Below are 19,780 nucleotides of genomic sequence, written 5' to 3'. Positions count from 1 at the left end.
AGGGAGGGAAAGAGGGGGAGGGAAAGAGGGGAGGTGGAGAGGGAGAGAGGTGAGACTGGAGAAGGGGAGGGGGAGGGGAAAGGGGGAGGTGGGAGGGAAGAAGGGAGGAACATTTAAAAAGTTATCTATAATCGGAGGGCAAAGAGAAAAGGAAGCATGACTTCTAGGTTTCTGGCCCCAGTAACTGGGTGGATGGTGATGATATTTACCAAGCTGGAAGAGACTGGAGGAGGAACAGGAATGTGCAAAACAAGCATTCAATCAACTGAAGCTCCACAATTCCCGTTCCAGTAATCTGACCCTCTGCCAAACAAATGTTTTCCCATTTTGGCTTTTCATCATTTCTCTCTCTTTCTCAGGCTCTCCTTAGAGAACCATAAGCTGTAATTAGAATGCCAACAGTATTTGATTTCATCTGGCAGAAAAAAAAATGGTGGGTGGAATTAAGAGACTCTGAAGCTAAAGGCAAAATGACAGACCCAACACTTGACTTTACACTCTTCATCACGAAATGTTGAAAATGACTGAAATGTCCAAATATGCAAAAACATATATTTGAGAATCTGTCTTTTACACAGTAACATTCCTGCCAAATGCACATATCATAGTCTGTAATTAAACATTACATTTAATTAAAATCTGTGTGTATTAACATAGCTTGTAATTAAACATTTTCAAGTCATTAATATCTATTTTGTCAGTCTGGGTGCCGTGGCTGACGCCTGTAATCCCAGCACTTTGGGAAGCCAAGGCGGGCAGATCACGAGGTCAAGAGATTGAGACCATCCTGGCCAATATAATGAAACCCAGTCTCTACTACAAATACAAAAATTAGCTGGGTGCGGTAGCAGACACCTATAATCCCAGCTACTCAGGAGGATGGGCCAGGAGAATCGCTTAAACCAGGGAGGTGGAGGCTGCAGTGAGCTGAGATCACACCCCTGCACTCCAGCCTGGTGACAAGGTGAGACCCTATTAAAAAAAAAAAAAAAAAAAAAAAAACCGTCTTGTCACTAGATCTGAAGCCCACTGAGGGAAGGGACCTCATTGGCTTTGCTCACCAGCTGGATCCTCAGTTCCTGCCACAGTGTACTACACGAGGTAGGTACTCAGTAAATACGTGTTGACGGATGTCTGTACATTTTTTTCTGATCAATGACAGAAACTATTAGTTTCTCCCCCATATCCAATACCCCACCCCTTTTCTAACAGAACCCCCACCATTCTGCTAGACACATGGCCACTGTGTCCGTTTCCTAGGACTATAATAACAAAGTACCAAAAACTAGATGGTTTAAAAAACAGAAGATTTCCTTTGTCTCACATTCTGGATGCTAGAAGTGTAAAATAAAAGGTTCAGCAGGGCCATGCCCCCCTGACAGCTCTAAGGGAGCATCCTTCCTTGTGTCTTCCAGCTTTTGGAGTTTGCCTGCAATCTTTGGCATCCCTTGGCTTGTGGACACACCACTCCAGTCACATGGACAATTCCTCTTTGTGTCTTTACATGATCTTTCTTCTGTGTAGGTCTGTCCCTGTGTCCAATTTCGCCTTCTTAGGACATCAGTCATATTGGATTAGACCCTGCCCCTCATGACTTCATCTTAACCTGACTCACTCTGTAAGGCCTCTCTTTCCAAAGAGAGTCAGATTTTGAGGTACTGGAGGTTAGGACTTCAACATAACTTTTGGAGGGACCCAATCCAACCCCTAACAGCCATCCAGAATAAATTCTACATTTCGCAGATCTCTCACACCTAAGTGCAGCCACGTGTGGTTATGTCCTAGCTAATGGGATACAAAAGAAGTCATCTGTGCCACTTCCAGGGGTGTCTTTTATTTTTATTTATATATTCATTTTTGAGATAGAATTTTGCTCTGTCGCCCAGGCTAGAGTGCTGTGGCGCAATCTCAGCTCACCACAACCTCCGCCTCCCAGGCTTAAGCGATTCTCCTGCCTCAGCCTCCCAAGTAGCTGGGACTGCAGGTGCATGCCACCATGCCTGGCTAATTTTTTGTATTTTTAGTACAGATGGGGTTTCACCATGTTGGCCAGGCTGGTCTCAAACTCTGACCCCCTGATCTGCCCGCCTCCACCTCCCAAAGTGCTGTGATTACAGGTGTGAGCAACCACGCCTAGTGAGATGTATCTTTTAAAAAAGGATAGTGCGCTCTGCTTCCCTTCTTCCCTCCTGGATGGCTAGAATGCAAACCTAATCACTACAGTTCCAGCAGCTGTCTTAGACCCTGAAGTAACCTTGCGAATGGAAGCCAAGCAAAGTGAAAACACAAAATAGGTGATTGAAACCATGGAGACCCATCTCAGCCCTGACTGGCTTCCTTCCAGCTTTGACATGAAAACAAAAAAACCAAAACCCAAATACTAATCTTAATCATTGTTTTGGAGGATTTTATGACACTCATAAGTGAAGCTAACTGTATCTACTGCCAAAATATATAGAATCTTCTCTAGGTGACATTCCAGCAGATATAGATAGTCAAGGCACTCTCGTGTCTAATCTTTACTTCCAAAGATACTTGGATTGGTCACTGCTATGGACTGAATTGTACCCTCCCACCCCAAACACATATGTTGAAGTCTTAATGCCCAATGTCACTCTATGTGGAATAAGAAAGTAATTTGGCCGGGTGCGGTGGCTCACACCTATAATCCCAGCACTTTGGGGGGCTGAGGCAGGTGGATCACCTGAGGTGAGGAGTTAGAGAAACAGCCTGGCCAAGATGGCGAAATCCCATCTCTACTAAAAATACAAAAATTAGCTGGTGTGGTAGCACGTGCCTGTAATCCCAGCTACTTGGAAGGCTGAGGCAGGGGAATCACTTGAACCTGGGAAGCAGAGGTTCCAGTGAGCCAAGATGGTGCCACTGCATTCCAGCCTGGGCCCTGGCAACAGAGCGAGACTCTTGTCTCCAAAAAAAAAAAAAAAAAAAAGGAAGCAATTAAAGTTAATCAGGTTATAAAGGTGGGTCCCTATAGGATTAGTGGCCTAATGAGAAGCCACTCAAAAGAGCTCACTGTCTCTATCTTCCTGTGGGCACACAGTGAAAAAGCAGCCCCCTGTGAGTCAGGAGAAAGCCCCTCACCCGGGCCCTCGCCTCACCATGCTGGCTCCTGACTTCAGACTTCCATTCTCCTGAACTGTGAGCAAATGAATCTGTTGATTAAGCCACCCAGCCTGTGGCTTATTACAGCATTCCTAACTGATGGATACTGTCATGGAGAAATTCAAGAGTACATCTTTGAAAAAAGATGCCTGGCTTGGGTTGGGTCAGCTTTGAATCTCTTCCAAGTACAGGTCAGTCAAGTAGGGGCAGTTTCGGGCAGAGTGCAGAGGCTCTCGCCTGGAATCCCAGCACTTTGGAAGGCCAAGGCAGGAGGATTGCTTGACCCCAGAAGTTCAAGAGGAGCCTGGGCAACACGGGGAGACTCCAACTCCAGGAAAAAAAAAAAAAATTAAAATAGATTAAATAAATTAAAAAACAACAAGTCAGGGCACTTTAAGGATTTATGTGGCTTTGAGGAGTCCTCCAAAGGGGTGACAGACATGGCCTCTCACTAGTTATTTGGGTGAGACCTGGAAAAACACCATAGCTGCCTAGGCTTCTGTTGAGGCTTTAGGGGCCTCAAGACTAACTCTTTCTTAGAAGTGGCCCTTCTTCCTGTCTCTAAGGATTCAGCACAAAGAGTTAAAAGCCAGGGTTAAAACCCACTGCAGATCAATTTAGGAGCAGCACAGGCTTGTACCAAGATGCTAAAAAAAATTTTCCATTTATTTGCTTTGGAAAGAGAACTTTTCCTACTGGTGTGAATAAAAACGTTTAGTTCAAGAAAATGTTAAACAAACTTTGCAATTAGCAAAATGAACCCACAGATACAAATGTAGTAGTCAGTGGAGCTTGAAATTGTAATACCAGCATTTGCTGATTTTGAGATGCACATTTTAGCAACTCTGAAATTAGGCCATATCTTACGATCCATGCATTTTTTTTTTTTTTTTTTTTTTTTTTTTTTGAGGCGTAGTCTCGTTCTGTCACCCAGGCTGGAGTGTAATGGTGCGATGTCTGCTCACTGCAAGCAACCTCCATCTCCTGGGTTCAAGCGATTCTTTTGCCTCAGCCTCCGGAGTAGCTGGGATTACAGGTGCATGCCAGCACGCCCAGCTAACTTTCGTATTTTTCGTAGAGACAGGGTTTCACTGTGTTAACCAGGATGGTCTCAATCTCCCAACCTTGTGATCCACCCACCTCGGCCTCCCAAAGTGCTGGGATTACAGGGGCAAGCCACTGCGCCCAGCCATCTTTTTTTTCTTTTAGATGGGGTCTTGCTCTGTCACCCAGGCTGGAGTGCAGTAGCAGGATCACAGTTCACCGTAAGGTTGAACTCCCGTCTTCAAGTGATCCTCCCACTTCAGCCTCCCAAGTAGCTGGGACTACTACATGCCAGTAGTAGCTGACTTCGTGCCACTGAGCCTGGCTAACTGTTTTTGTAGAGATGATGTCTTGCTACGTTGCCCAGGTTGGTGGTCAAACTCCTGGCTTCAGGCGATCGATCCTCCCACCTGAGCCACCACATCAGGCCACAAACCATGCCTTGTATTTGATGAACTATAGTAAACGGTGTTCAGTGACTATCCACTGCATCATGGGCATAGGTTTGACACCTCATACACGCTTTTTTATTTATCCTCATGAGTATGCCATGAAGCAATTATTATTGCTATTTAAAAATGGGAAACCCTGGCCAGGCGTGGTGGCTCACGCCAGTAATCCAAGAACTTTGGAGGCCAAGGTGGGCGGATTACCTGAGGTGGGGAGTTCAAGACCAGCCTGACCAACATGGTGAAACCCCATCTTAAAAAAAAAAAAAAAAAAAAAGGGAAACTTAGACTCAGCTTTTCTAAGGCTAGAAAGAATTGGAATAGTATACTGCAACATTTCGGAAACGTGATTACACAGACCCTCTCCCTCTGTTATCCCCTTTCAGCAACTGTTTTGTTACTTTGTGTTTTGCTTGTAAATATAAACGTATTTAAGCAACAATCAGCCAGAAGACTCTGAGTAATGCAATTATTTAAATAAGTAATATAATAAATAGCACCAGAAACACCACGAGGCTAGGACACATATTCCATTTAATCATGACTATTATCAGCCTATTTTATTTTATTTTATGACAGAGTCTTGCTCTGTCACCCAGGCTGGAGTGCAGTGGTGTGATCTCGGCTCACTGCAACCTCCACCTCCCAGGTTCAAATGATTCTCCTGCCTCAGCCTCCAGAGTAGCCAGGATTACAGGCACCTGCCACCACACCCAGCTAATTTTTGTATTTTTAGTAGAGACGGGGTTTTGCCATGTCGGCCAGGCTGGTCTCAAACTCCTGACCTCCAGTAATCCACCCACCTTGGCCTCCCAAAGTGCTGGGATTACAGGTGTGAGCCACCACGCCCAGGCAGCACACTTTAAATGTGAATAATTTGAGGCTTAGGTTGGTTTAAGTAATTATTTTTGGTCCCATAGAAGTGGTGAAGCTAAGACTCAACCCCTCCATGTCTGACACTTAAAGACGGGGCTCTTTGGCAGGGTCCCTCCTGCCAGTCACAAACTAGAAACTCAAGCCCTAGATGAACACAAACATGGGCCATAAAACAAAGGGAGCGTGATGGATCAGATGAAAAGAATGAGAAGGAGACTGGGTGTGATGGCTCACGCCTCTAGTCCCAGCTACTTGGGAGGCTGAGGTGGGAGGATCACTTGAGCCCAGAAAGTGAAGGCTACAATGAACCACGTTTGCACCGCTGCACTCCAGTCTGAGTGACAAAGTGAGACCCTGTCTCAGAAAACAAAACAAGCCAGGTACGGTGGCTCACGCCTGTAATCCCAGCACTTTGGGAGGCTTAAGAGAATGAATCATTTGAGGTCAGAAGTTCGAGAGCAGCCTGACCAATATGGTGAAACCCCGTCTTTACTAAAAATGCAAAGATTAGCTGGGCATGGTGGCGTACACCTGTAGTCCCAGCTGCTACTTGGGGGGCTGAGGAAGGAGAATTGCTTGAACCTGGGAGGCAAAGGTTGTAGTGAGCTAAGATCATGCCACTGCACTCCAGCCTGGGTGACAGAGTGAGATTCTGTTTCAAAAATAATAACAATAATAATAATAAAATAACAACAAAAAAATGAGGACTGGCAGGAGAGGTAAGAGATGCTTCTGGAGATTTCTGAAAGTGGGGGAACATGCAGTACTGGGGATGGGGGATACCGGGGTGAAGGTTGAAATCCAATGAAATGAGTCAGAAAGGACCTTGGTCCTCAGTAATGAGCAGTGTGGTAGTGACTTAGATGAGGTTAGGAACAGGAAAGGAACATGGGGGACATGGGAGGAGTGAGCAGGATTCTAGGGTGACAGGGCAGAGGACCACTCGATCTGGGAAAGCTGAACCTCAGAGAACTCAAGACATATTTCCAAGTCTGAAGAATTATTCAGCTTGCCTGCCTGCCTGCCTTCCTTCCTTTCTTCCTTCCTTCCTTCCCTCCCTCCCTCCTCTCTTTCTGTTCTTTTTCCCTTTCTCTCTTTCTTTCTGATGGAGTCTTGCTCTGTCACCCAGACTGGAATTCAGTGGTGTGATCTCGGCTCAGTGCAACCTCTGCCTCCTGGGTAAAGTGATTCTCCTGCCTCAGCCTCCTGAGTAGCTGTGATTACAAGCACATGCCACCACACCCAGCTAAATTTTGTATTTTTAGTAGAGACAGGTTTTCACCATGTTGGTCAGGCTGGTCTTGAACGCCTGACTTTGTGATTCAAGGCCTGCCTCGGCCTCCCAAAGTGCTGGAATCACAGGCGTGAGCCACTGAGCCTGGCCAGATTTATTTCACAAGCTGGATGTGCCCGTGTATCCAGACTGTGGTGAAGACAGGAGGAACCCCTCATGGCTGAGCCGCCTGAGAGGCCCTGCATGCATTAGGTCCTTGAATCCCTCACAGTCCTATGAGGAAGACACCACACATATCCCTAGTTAACAGATGAGAAGGAAACCCAGAGAAATGAGACAATTTGCCAAAAGTTACATGGGCATGAGGCGTGGAGCCAAGACTCTGACTCTAAGAGCCTAAACTAACTTCTAGTGACAGGATCACATCAGTGGTTGCCTCTGGTGAAAGAGGCTGACTTGAAAGAGGCACAAGGGGGTCTCTGGAAGGACAGATGTGTTCTGTGCTCTGATTGAGAGTGACACCAGTGTGCACATCTGACAAACTTACCAATCCATACACTTAAAAGGTATGCATTTTATTTTATTTTATTATCTTATTTTTAGAGATGGGGTTTCACCATGTTGGCCAGGCTGGTGTCAAACGCCTGACCTCAGGTGACCCGCCCTCCTCAGTCTCCCAATGTGCTGAAATTACAGTGTGAGCCACCATAACTGGCCAAAAGCTGTGCATTTTTAAAAAGTCTTTCTTCCTGTCTAGGCTATAAATCCTATTATGTTAATAATGCCTAGCTCATGGTAGTGGTCAGTGAACAGGGACTGAACAAGGAGCTGTGCACTGTTACGCTTTACTACTGAGGCTGTCAGACCCAGCACAGAAGAATCCCTGCAAAGGAAGGATACAGAACTGAAAAGCGCTCTGTGCCGAGGCCCTGAGAATCGGCACTCTCAGGCCACCGCTTCGCAGCAAAGTAGTCATCTTTCTCCTCCCAGTCACGCCCAGTGGTACGCTGACCCTTTCACTTTTTGTTAACTGAGAAGCTACACTCTGCAACAGCGAGACATAGCACTGCATACAACACAATGCTGTCTATCCCATATGACTCTCCTGAACTCCACTGGAAAGGAATTACGTTTATTTATTTATATTTTTTTGAGACAGTCTCGGCTTTGTTGCCCAAGCTAGAGTGCAGTGGCACAATCTTGGCTTGCTTCAACCTCTGCCTCCCGGGTTTAGGCAATTCTCCTGCCTCAGCATCCTGAGTAGCTGGGACTACAGGTGCCTACCACCATGCCCAGCTAATTTTTTGTATTTTTAGTACAGATGGGGTTTCACCTTCTTGGTCAAGCTGGTCTCGAACTCCTGACCTCAAGTGATCCAACCGCCTTGGCCTCCCAAAATGTTGAGATTACAGGCATGAACCACCATGTCTGGCTGTAACTACATATTTTTAAAACATCACCTCAAGATCTGTGTCCTAGGAAGAGGAAAAAAAAATCACAGAAGGCATTTTCTCAATTTATAATCATTGAGATAATCATTCCACAATTTGCTTCTTCAGTGCCCAAACTATCTTGGCCAAATTAATTAGGAACCTGGCCTTTCTTGGTTCAGGGGGAAAATTCCATGAAATAGACAGTTACATTACCATCAGAAAGAAAGACCAAAACAGGATTTTGACATTTTTTTCCTTGCTATGAAAAATAAGAATTTTTGAAAGAGGAAAAAAAAGGACATCATGGCCACTAATTCTTTATTCTGACTCAGATGGTTCTGTTTCTATGTAAATATGCAAAGTAACAGATAAACAGAGGGAAAAAAAGGCCCCATTAAGTCCACATCCATCAATTCATCACGGCAGGAAACAAAAAAAGAAGCCGGGAGCTTGAAATCCCTCTGAGACTTGGCACAGGGAAGCATGAAAACTTGAACACTGTTTCTCACAGGATTTAATTATTCCCATAAGAAAAAATAAACTTTCCAGAAAACAGCAAGGTTATCTTTTGCTCCTGATTTGCAAGTAGGGCTCAAATTCCTTCAGAGCTTAAAGGCTGAGTGCTTTGCTCTGACAAGTGGTTGATTAAACTACTTCAAGTGAGGATTCGGGATTTTTCACTTGATGACCCCGCAAGATCTAGTCCTGACCTCAGTGAGGCGCTGACGCCAGGAATGAAAATTATTTACTTGATCATCTTCAAGCCAACGCAGGTGAACACGTGACCACTCCAACAAGAATACAAATTCTCTCTGCAAAAGCCGTGAAAGGTCATGCATCCATGAGCAGTTTGCCAGTGGTTTCAGGTTTTAATAAAATATGTCATCCACTGAGCTCCACCTCATGGGTTTGCATTTGTTGAAATAATACAATAGGAAGTATGTGCGTGTTGGGGGCAGAGAAACCTAACTTGGATATTTACAAGCTGGGTGACCTTGGGAAAAGGATAAAGTAGGTCTCGGTTTCCTCATTAGTAAAGTAAGGAGAACACTACCCACCCACCTTTGGCAGTTGTTAGGACAGTAAGAGATCCTGGGGATTCAACGCTGGTGGTCGCAAGGTGTATTCCCTTAGCCTTTCTTTGAAACTATTAGTTCATTGAATCATTTAATAATCTGCTTCCAGCACTTACTAAATGCCAAGAATTGTGCTAGGTATTGAGAATATAGTAGTTAAGACAGCCAAGGGCTCTACATTTAAACGGCTATTGAAAACAGATGGACAATTAACATATAAATACATATGATCAGATTCTAAAAAATATAATGGACACAATAAGACAGGTGTTACAGACTGAACATTTGTGTATGCCCATAATTCATACATTGAGGCTGGGCATGATGGTTTAAGTCTGTAATCTCAACACTTTAGTATCCAAGGTGGGCGGATCACCTGTTTGAGCTCAGGAGTTCGAGACCAACCTAGGCAACATGGCGAAACCCATCTCTATGAAAAGCACAGAAATTAGCCAGGGATGGTGGCATGATGTGCCGGTGGTCCCAGCTACTTGGAAGGCTAACAGGAGGATTGCTTGAGCCCAGGGGGTGGAGGCTACAGTGAGCCCTGTTCATACCACTGCACTCCAGCCTGGGTCACAAAGGGAAACTCTTTCTTTAAAAAAAAAAAAAAAAAAAAATTCCATAGCCCAGGTGTGGTGGCTCACACCTGTAATCCCAGCACTTAGGAGGCTGGGACAGGTGGATCACTTGAGATCAGGAGTTCGAGACCAGCCTGACCAACTTGTCTCTAATAAAAATACAAAAATTAGCCAGATGTGTTGGTGCACACTTGTAATCCCAGCTACTTGGGAAGCTGAGGCAGGAGAATCACTTGAACTCAGGAAGCAGAGGTTGCAGTGAGCCGAGATCAGGCCATTGCACTCCAGCCTGGGCAACAAGAGCGAAACTCCGTCTCAAAACAAACAAAAAAATGCATACATTGAAACTCTAACCCCCAATGTGATGGTATTAGAAGGTGGGCACTTGGGAGGTAATGAGGTTGAGCCCTGATGAATGGGATTAGTGCCTTTATTAAGCAGAGGCTAGAGAGAACTTGCTCTTGCTCTCTGTTACTATATCATTGTTGTAGGAGTTATTATTTTAGGCAGATAGTGAGGAAAAGGGGTCCTTGGGAAGTTTTCATTTTTAAAGCAGTTCTTAGAACCAGATCAGCAACCTTTGATATGCAGATGCCGGCCATTAGAAATTGGGTCCATCCAAACATGGTGATTGCCCCCATTTCTTGCCGTTGCTCCACATGTTCCTGGCAACATGGCCACCCCACATATCCCCACATGTGTAGAACATCAAGTCACCCTGTATTTGCATATTAAAAGGCTCAGGTGGGAGGGCCAGGTTTTCGGGTGATGTGAATGACATGCCTGGTCAAACCAATCCCCTGAGCCCTATGCGTGTCAGGCACCGCCTCCTCCAGCCTACTCATAAAACTGGCTGGTATTCATGGCCCCTGATGTCTCCTCTTTCGGCTTTGGAGCGCCCCCCGCCCCCCCGCTCCGTCTCTGCACGGTGGAGCTTCCATCTTTTGCCTTCTCCCATCTTTCTTGCCTATTAAACTCTCCACTCCTTAAAACGACTCCATGTGTGTCCGTGTCATTTTTTCCAATTCGATTCAAGATACAGAACCTGGTTTCCTCCACTCATTGGAGCCGTATCATCCTTCTGGCACACAGGGAGAAGATGACCAACTGCAAACCGGAAAGCAGACCCTCACCAAACACAGGGTCTGCCAGCACCTCCATCTTGGGCTTCCCAAACAAATGTTTGTCATTTAAGCCATCCATTCTATATAGCAGCTTAAAATGACTAAAATCACGTGGTGATACGAGGAGACGTAATTGGAGGAAAACAGAAGGAATATCACAGGGTATTCAAGGAAGGTTGCTCCAAAAAATTAACATTTAATCTGAGACTTGAAGGACAACAATGGAACCAGCCATTCAGCCCTAGGCAGGAACAAACCCAGTTTCTGGGACAGAGAGAAGGCCAGGGAAGGAGATAAAGGCGTGAGAAGTAGGGCCCAGATTACAGATTTTGTAGGCCACAGAAAACATCTCAGTTTATTCTTATTGTAATGGAGAGCCATTAGAGTATTTTGAGTATCTGAGTCACTTAATTAGATTTTCTGGAAAGGCAGACATAGGTATAATCATGATGTATTCCTGAAATGTAAATATTCTCCCGGACTAGAGCAGAGAATACCTTCTAGAGGATCATGTAAAATATGGTTATCACGGATAGTGTGGTCCAGAAATGGGTTTAGACTTGATGTGATTTTAAAAAAAGATTATATCATTCAGGGTTTGTGACAGGAAGCCAACGTTTCACAATATTCATTGGACTGTAACGTACAGAATAGCTCGGGGGTTTGGTGTGGTGGCTTTGGCAGATCACTTAAGGTCAGGAGTTTGAGACAAGCCTGGCCGACATAGCGAAACCCCGTCTCTACTAAACATGCAAAATGGGGCATGGTGGCACATGCCTGTAGTCCCAGCTACTCAGGAGGCTCAAGCAGAAGAATCACTTGAACCTGCGAAGTAAAGGTTGCAGTGAGCCAAGATCGCACCACTGCACTCCAGCCTGGGCGACAGAGTGAGACTGTCTAAAAAAAGAAAAAAAAAAAAAAATAGCTTAAGGAAGGAACTGGCTTCCCTTTCAAAGTGGCAGCAAAGAGATAAGAGACAGAATTTTTCCTCCTGGAATGATCTCTCCCTCCAGGATATGAGTATTTGGACGCTGACATTACATGAGCTCCTGGAGAGAAAGGGGCTTGCATGGTACAGGGTCAAGTACATTGAAGAGACAGTTCCTTCTCTTGTTTGCTCCTTTCCCCTTTGCACTGAAAGAAAACCAGAAGCCCTGGATATAAAATTCTTCAAGGATGAGTGAAAAGTCATCAAAGGAAAAATGCAGGAAACAACTTCTGGATGTAAATGCATTGTATGAGTTGACCAAACTTTTGATGATTTCCATATTTCATGCTCCCCTCTAGAATTGTAGTGCCAAACAAAAGTCCTCCAAGCACGAGGTTTGCAGATTTTATTTTTTAAGTAAAAGAACTTTCAAAATAAGAATAACTCCAGATTCAAAGATGCTGGGTCAAACCTGGCCAACGTGGTGAAATCCCATCTCTACTAAAAATACACAAAATTAGCTGGGCATAGTGGCACATGCCTGTAATCCCAGCTACTAGGGAGGCTGAGGCAGGAGAATCACTTGAACCTGGGAGGCGGAGGTTGCAGTGAGCTGAGATCACGCCACTGCACTCTCGGCTAGGCAACAAGAGCGAAACTCCATCTCAAAAAAAAAAAGGAGCTATAGCAAAAGTATGACAATCTCACTGGATGAAGTAGCCACAAATGCTGAGATACAAGGCCCTGTCCCCATTCAAAACCCAGAGAAAATGAGAACCGTGACTACAGGGAGAACCCGACATTCAGTGCAGGAAGGGACACCGAGGTACTTTACACCACCCTAGGTCAGCTCTGGACAGTCAGAGATGCCAAAGGAGGCATCTATTGGACAATTTCCACCACTCAGACCTAGCAGGTGAATCAGTGCCCAAGTGGGTAGATCCTTCCCACAGGGCACCCCAGGACCCTCTTGAGGACTACACACCCCAAACTGTGCAGTTTTCCAAGTTGAAGATAGCAGTCATGTCAGGTTGGTGGGAACAAGCCTTTACGATTAGATCATACAAATGGCTTGTTTTTAAGTGAAATTATGACAAATGGTATAATAGGAAATAATTTATTCAGTATTTTAGGTAAGAAAATAACATACAAAATGATTTCAAATAAATATAAACAGCCAAACTCTATGGCAAGACATGGTATTTGCTGTTGTTTTAATTTAACCAATAAACCATAATACTAAAAATATATATCTTTGTATAGTCATGCACTGCATAATGACGTTTCAGTCTACTACAAACTGCATATATATGGTGGTCCCATCATCTTTTCTTTCTTTTTTTTAATTTTGTTTTCTGAGATGGGATTTCCCTCTTGATACCCAGGCTGGAGTGCAATGGCACGATCTTGGCTCACTGCAACCTCCGCCTCCCAGGTTCAAGCAATTCTCCTGCCTCAGCCTCTTGAGTAGCTGGGACTACAGGCACCCACCAGCATGTCCGACTAATTTTTCTATTTTTAGTAGAGGCTGGGTTTTGGCATGTTGGCCAGGTAGGTCTAGACCTCCTGACATCAGGTGATCTGTCCACCTCGGCCTCCCAAAGTGCTGGAATTACAGGCATGAGCCACTGCGCCCAGCCCCTCATCATCTTCTAAGATTGTAATGGAGCTAAAAAATTCCCATTGCCCAGTGACATCATAGTTGTCATAACATTATAGCTCAATTCATTACTTTTCCTATGTTTAGATACATGGCTGGGCGCAGCGGCTCACACCTGTAATCCCAGCACTTCGGGAGGTCGAGGTGTGCAGATCACAGGTCAGGAGATTGAGACCATCCTGCCCAGATTGAGATGGTTGAAACCCCATCTCTATAAAAAATTAAATAAATAAATAAATAAGATACACAAATACCATTGTGTTACAATGGCCTGCAGTATTTAGCACAGTAACACGCTGTCCAGGTAGGCTGTACCACCAGGTTTGTGTAAGTACACTCCATGATGGTCACACAATGACAAAATCGCCTTAAAACCCATTTCACAGAACATAGCCCTGTTGTTAAGTGATGCATGATGTTATACTAATTCTCATGCAGTTTGGCCAAAAGCATCTTCTTAGAAGACTTTTAGGGCTATATCTTACCAACAACACTGATAAAGATTCCTTTGCATGTTTCTCTTAAATGATAAAATGTTATGCTAAACAATTTAAACCAGCTTTTTTCCTCCTGCCAGATTCGTCAGAATTTTTAACATGCTAATATGCTCTGTGAATTTCTAAGATGGGGGTGAAGTATGTGGCAGTTTAAAACTGCTTTGATCACAGAACCTCAGAACAGATGTTTTGCTGGACCAGAGAGCTGTGTAATAATACACTGATGGAAAGAGTGCTCTAATGAACTCTGTGAAGCTCTATAACATAAGAAAACCACTGTATACCTCTGAAGAAACTAAACATATAAACCATATGAAGTATTAGCTTATGAAATTGAAAAAACGTATCAGGTAAAACATCAATCAGGGTATATACATTAAAGAGTTAATCAGTTAATGATACCCAGAATAGTTATGTATGTACATCAACAAAGATAAACTAAAATCAATTAATTTCACTGTATACTTGGCTAAGCAAAACAAGGTCTTTAGTTGTGATGTAAATACCTTCATTGCTTTCCTCAAAAGAAATGCACTTTACACCAAAGCATCATGTGAATGAGTGCACACTCAGAACTGAAGCCTTGTGCCCAAAAAAATTTATGCTAGGTACTTTTTATTATGGAAATAAATATAAAACCCTTCCCCAGCCAAGAGTTCCACTAGAAAATGAAAAAGTCAGCCTCAGCATGGATGCAAGTGCTTGCTTTTTTAATGATCCTGGCCAACATTCCTACTCCAAGTTGCTTTGGTGCTGTGCCCACTGCAGTCCTGGGAAGGTAGAAGGGCTCTGCCAGGTACCACCTTAGCCAGCAGGGTTTCCAAGCCTACCCCAGAGCACAAGACCCCGGGGCCTGTGCCTCCCTGATAGGAGTGAGGTCTTCAAATCAAAAGGCAGAGGCAGCCTCTAATCCTACCAGTGCTGATTATCTGGGCAGGCAGTAAATGTGCTCTTTGCTTCCTTGAGCCATTTTCTGTTGCCCACTTATTTTTTCCAGCATGCAAACCAATGCCAGAGCGTTCATGCTGGAAATCAGAGTGGCGGAGATCCCAATCACGCTTATTGCTACTCTAGGAAAAAGCTGGTGGAAGAGGATGAAAGTATTGAGTAAGTGAACAGGGAAATGATCTTTAGCTTTTAAGCCTTCTGCATCCTCTTATGGTTTCAGAAAATCAAGACAAATATCCTCTTGTGAAACATTTCAGACAATACAACAAAGTTGTGCTCTATAAAGGTATTTCAAAGCAGAAAGCCTCAACAGCCTCGTATAGTGCATTTCTGTATAAATAAAAACAATGTACATAACATCTATATACACACAAGAAGCCTAGAAGAATGTAAATCAAAATGTTAATGGCCGCACTTTATAGGATGCCAATTACATACTTCAATAAAGCTGCTTTAAAAATGTTAACAGTAGTCTGAGTCAGGGAAGATTAGAAGTTATTTTAATTTTTTTCCTGCTTGTATATATTTTCCAACTTTTCTTGACGGTATATGTGTCTTTTTTCTTTTTCTTGAGACAGTCTTTCTTGCTCTGATGCCCAGGTTGGGGTACAGTGGTGTAACAATCTCAGCCCACTGCAACCTCTGCCTCCCGGGTTCAAGCAATTCTCCTGCCTCAATCTCCCAAGTAGCTGGGATTACAGGAGTGAGCCACCACACCTGGCTAATTTTTCATATCTTTAGTAGAGACTGGGTTTTACCATGTGATTACACAAAGATTGAAGGAAAATGAAATATATAATTTTTCAAACTCAGTATTGGTTGAGGGGAAACATGTGAAGCACCAGGGGGGATTTGGAGAAAACCTCCAAACACCAGGGAGGTAGGAAATTGCTCTCCTGGCTGCTCTATCATATGTGCTTGGCTTCATTTTAACCCCATTCAGAAAGGGTAAAGGAAATTGGACAAAAATGAAACCAAAACACTTGGGGAGAAAAAGTACACATGGCACCAAATAATGAAATTAAGCTAGTGGTATTTAGACACTGCTAAATGTTTTTGTTGTTGTTGTTGCTGTTGTTGTTTTTGAGACAGAGTCTCTCTTCGTCACCCAGCCTGGAGTGCAGTGTCGCGACCTTGGCTCACTGCTACCTCCGCCTCCCCGGTTCAAGCCATTCTCCCGCCTCAGCCTCCTGAGTGGCTGGGATTACAGGCGCGCGCCACCACACCCAGCTAATTTTTATATTTCTAGTAGAGACAGGGTTTCGCTATGTTGGCCACGCTGGTCTTGAACTCCTGACCTCAAGTGATTTGCCTGCCTTGTCCTCTGAAAATGCTGGGATTACAGGTGTGAGCCACTGTGTCCGACTAGACACTTCCAAATGTTCATTGGAAGCGAGGGAAGAGCCAAGGAAAGCTTAAAGACTTTGGAGGACAAGAAAGAGAGGGCAGAAACAGAGACACAAAATAAGACGAGTTTAGGCTTCTAGTAAGAATCATGGCCAACTTGGCATGAAGAACCCAGGACAGATATAAAAGAGGGTGAGAAAGAACCATTAGTACCTTCATTCCTGCTGCGGCTGCAGGGCCACTGGGGTCGACAGCCTGGATGTGGCATGGCTTACTTCCTCGCACCACAAAGCCCCAGCCAACTGCGTCACCAACAATCTAGAGAGGAAAACCACAATTAGCAGGCAGCCGACTGTCTCCGGCAGTTTGCTTATTCTTCTGAGAGAGAGAAAACCAGCCCAGGATTAAGTGTGCGCTGTGACATATCTTCTTCCGTTTCTTTCTTCCCTGCCAGGGGATTGGAACACTGCTTCTATCACAAATGCGGGCATCTCCCTGCAGAAAATGTGGTAAATATATATATATATATAACCTGTTTGGCAGAAAGAAGATGCTCCTGTGAAGACATGATTCAGTAAACAACTGGAAGATTTTCTGTTTCTTAGGCTGTTACACAATTTAATGTCAGACTCCAGCAGAAGGTTTATGAAAAATCTTAACATGGTTGAAAGGTCTCTCCAGATAACAATTTCTACCCTAAGTTTGTTCTTTTCCCCAATATCCAAATGATACACTCTTGACTCTGCAATGTCATTGAAGTCTAGCATAATTATTTGAATTACTAATGGTGGGAAATAAAGAGATCTGGCTTTCTTTTTTTTGAGACAGAGTCTCGTTCTGTCACCCAGGCTGGAGTGCGGTGGTGCAATCTCAGCTCACTGCAACCTCCACCTCGTGGGGCTCAAGTGATTCTCCGGCCTCAGCCTCCCAAATAACTGGATTACAGGCACACAACACCACACCTGGCTAATTTTGTGTGTTTTTAGTAGAGACAGGGTTTTACCATGATGGTCAGGCTGGTCTTGAACTCCTGAGGTCAGGTATCCACCCTCCTCAGCCTCTCAAAGTGCTGGGATTACAGGCGTGAGCCACCACTCCCAGCCTAGACTTGGCTTTCTTAAAACACAATATTCTCCACCAAGGGGGATAAATGAAAGAAGTACGTAAAGTTCACAATGAACTTAGACTCTAACCCAAAAGTTGTTTGGAATTAGAGCAGGCCTTTTCTATAGAAATCATTATTAGAGCTGACAGTTTCATTCCCTGGACAGCTCCTAGCCATGTCTTTCACACATAGCCCAACCAAAACACAGCCGAAACACACTCACAACCAATTACTAACAATGTTGGCATTTAAATTAAAAATCAAAAATTAGGGGTGGGGTGTGATGGCTCACGCCTGTAATCCCAGCACTTTGGGAGGCTGAGGTGGGTGGATCACCTGAGATTGGGAGTTCAAGACCAGCCTGACCAACATGGTGAAATCCCATCTCTGCTAAAAATACAAAATTAGCCGATCGTGATGGCGCATGCCTGTAATCCCAGCTACTCGGGAGGCTGAGGCAGGAGAATCACTTGAACCCAGGAGGTGGAGGTTACGGTGAACCAAGATTGCACCATTGCACTCCAGCCCAGGCAACAAGAGCAAAACTCCAACTCAAAAATAATAAAAATAATAATAAATCAAAAATAAATACTTTCAAAATACAATCTACTGTCTCTTGAATGCTGGAGACTGAGGAAAAACAGGGAGGCAAATGAAAATTTTTGTGGAAATGCTCCATATTTTCAGGCACTTCTATGACTTTACAGTTTGCTGTTATTTGTATATTATACTCAATTTCACTTCCAAACATACAGTTTATCTTTTCCCCTGGTACAGACATGTTATCAGTGCCCTTCTCCTATTAGCTCCTCAGCAGTCAGAATGTGAAGTAGCCCTCAGCAAATGTTCACAGCATGACTGAGTGTGGATAGAATTCCACCCTCCAGCCTCGCAATGCCACTAAAGTTAGAAGATGAAGGAGGAGGAGAAGTGCTTTGAAGAGGTGTTAACTTGGATTCGAGGAGATTGACAGAAGACATGGCAAGGGGAATGGGTGCCCTGATGCTGAGACGAGCACTTTCATTCTGTTTGAAGAAATCCAATGCAGGCAGAAGGAACCTAAAGGACCTCCAAGAAGGGGCAGGCGGTCGGAGCCGCTCACAACAAGTCAGAGGCTTGGGTACCTGAAGGCAGGCTCACATTGTCAGAGTGCCGTGCCTACAAGAGACGATTTATCCCACAGTTTCCTTTCTCTACCTTAACACTCCCTTAATGTTTTAAATAATTTCTAGAATTATGATGCAGAAGGGATTACTGATATCATTTGCCCTTCATTTACCTTAAAATCTAATAACGTAAATTACTAATGATGGGAAATAAAATCTGAAATTATTAGATTTTAAGGCAAATGAAAGTGCAAATGATGCCAATCTTAAAATTTGCAATTAAATTAGAATAAATGCATCATGGAAATCTTTTCTTTTCTCTTCTCTTCTCTCCCCTTCTCTTTTCTTTTCTTCTCTTTCTTTGATGAAGTTTCGCTCTTGTTGCCCAGGAAGAAGTGCAATGGCGCTATCTCTGCTCACTGCAACCTCTGCCTCCAAGGTTCAAGCCATTCTCCTGTCTCAGCCTCCTGAGTAGCTGGGATTACAGGCACATGCCACCACCAGGCCTGGCTAATTTTTTTGTATTTGTTGTAGAGATGGGGTTTCATCACATTGGTCAGGCTGGTCTTGAACTCCTGACCTCAGGTGATCCGCCCGCCTCAGCCTCCCAAAGTGCTGGGATTACAGGCGTGAGCCACTGTGCCCAGCCCAAAATCTTTTCTTTAAAAAAGAACACATCAAAAACATTTTAAATGCTATATTAATAATAAGGCATGTGAAGTCCTAATGTATTTTAGTGCCTTAAGGTCAAGAAAGCCTATTACCATAGTTATGCTAAAATCAAAAAGAAAATTAGAAAAGTTATTTTCATTTCAGTCTATAAGCTACCCAATGACACATGGACCCGGTGCAGAAAAATGGGAGAAAAAAGTCAGAGCATCAGCCTACCGTGAATGTCTTCCTTGCATACGGAGCCCCGGGAGTAAGGAGCTCCTCAGACGTGACGGGTCTCTTCAGCACTGTGAGATAAACACAATGTCAAGAAATAAGCACTTCCAGGTTCTCCATCCATGCATTCAGCAGGTATTCATTGATATCTCATAGGTGACCATCAGTGAAAAAATGTGGCAAAGATCCCTGCTTCACAGTTTGTATTTTAGCTGAGTGGAGACAGAAAATAGTGCGAACATAAATAACCCTAAACCTACCTTACAAAGCTAAGGAAAAAAAAGAAAGGGAAGAAAAGCAAGTGTGCCAGGGATGGGGGATAAAGGGAAAGGTCAAATATATATATATATATATATATATA

The 19,780-nt window shown here is 44.0% G+C and overlaps 1 protein-coding gene across 1 annotated transcript in view; it reads right to left on the bottom strand.

Annotated features, from left to right (window-relative positions):
• DEPTOR (DEP domain containing MTOR interacting protein) overlaps positions 1 to 19,780 on the bottom strand; it is a 187,647-nt gene that overhangs the window by 32,962 nt on the left and 134,905 nt on the right. The window contains exons 7-8 of the mRNA XM_017530704.2: positions 19,420 to 19,490; positions 16,534 to 16,638 (exon numbers count right to left, since the gene is read on the bottom strand). Of these exons, the coding sequence (XP_017386193.1) occupies positions 16,534 to 16,638; positions 19,420 to 19,490 (176 nt within the window). The remainder of the gene's footprint in view (positions 1 to 16,533; positions 16,639 to 19,419; positions 19,491 to 19,780) is intronic.

This window comes from Cebus imitator, unplaced genomic scaffold (assembly GCF_001604975.1).
Source record: "Cebus imitator isolate Cc_AM_T3 unplaced genomic scaffold, Cebus_imitator-1.0 Scaffold68, whole genome shotgun sequence".
NCBI lineage: Eukaryota > Metazoa > Chordata > Mammalia > Primates > Cebidae > Cebus > Cebus imitator.
Note: the sequence above shows the minus strand (reverse complement) of the source record. Positions and strands in the feature narration are given on the sequence as shown.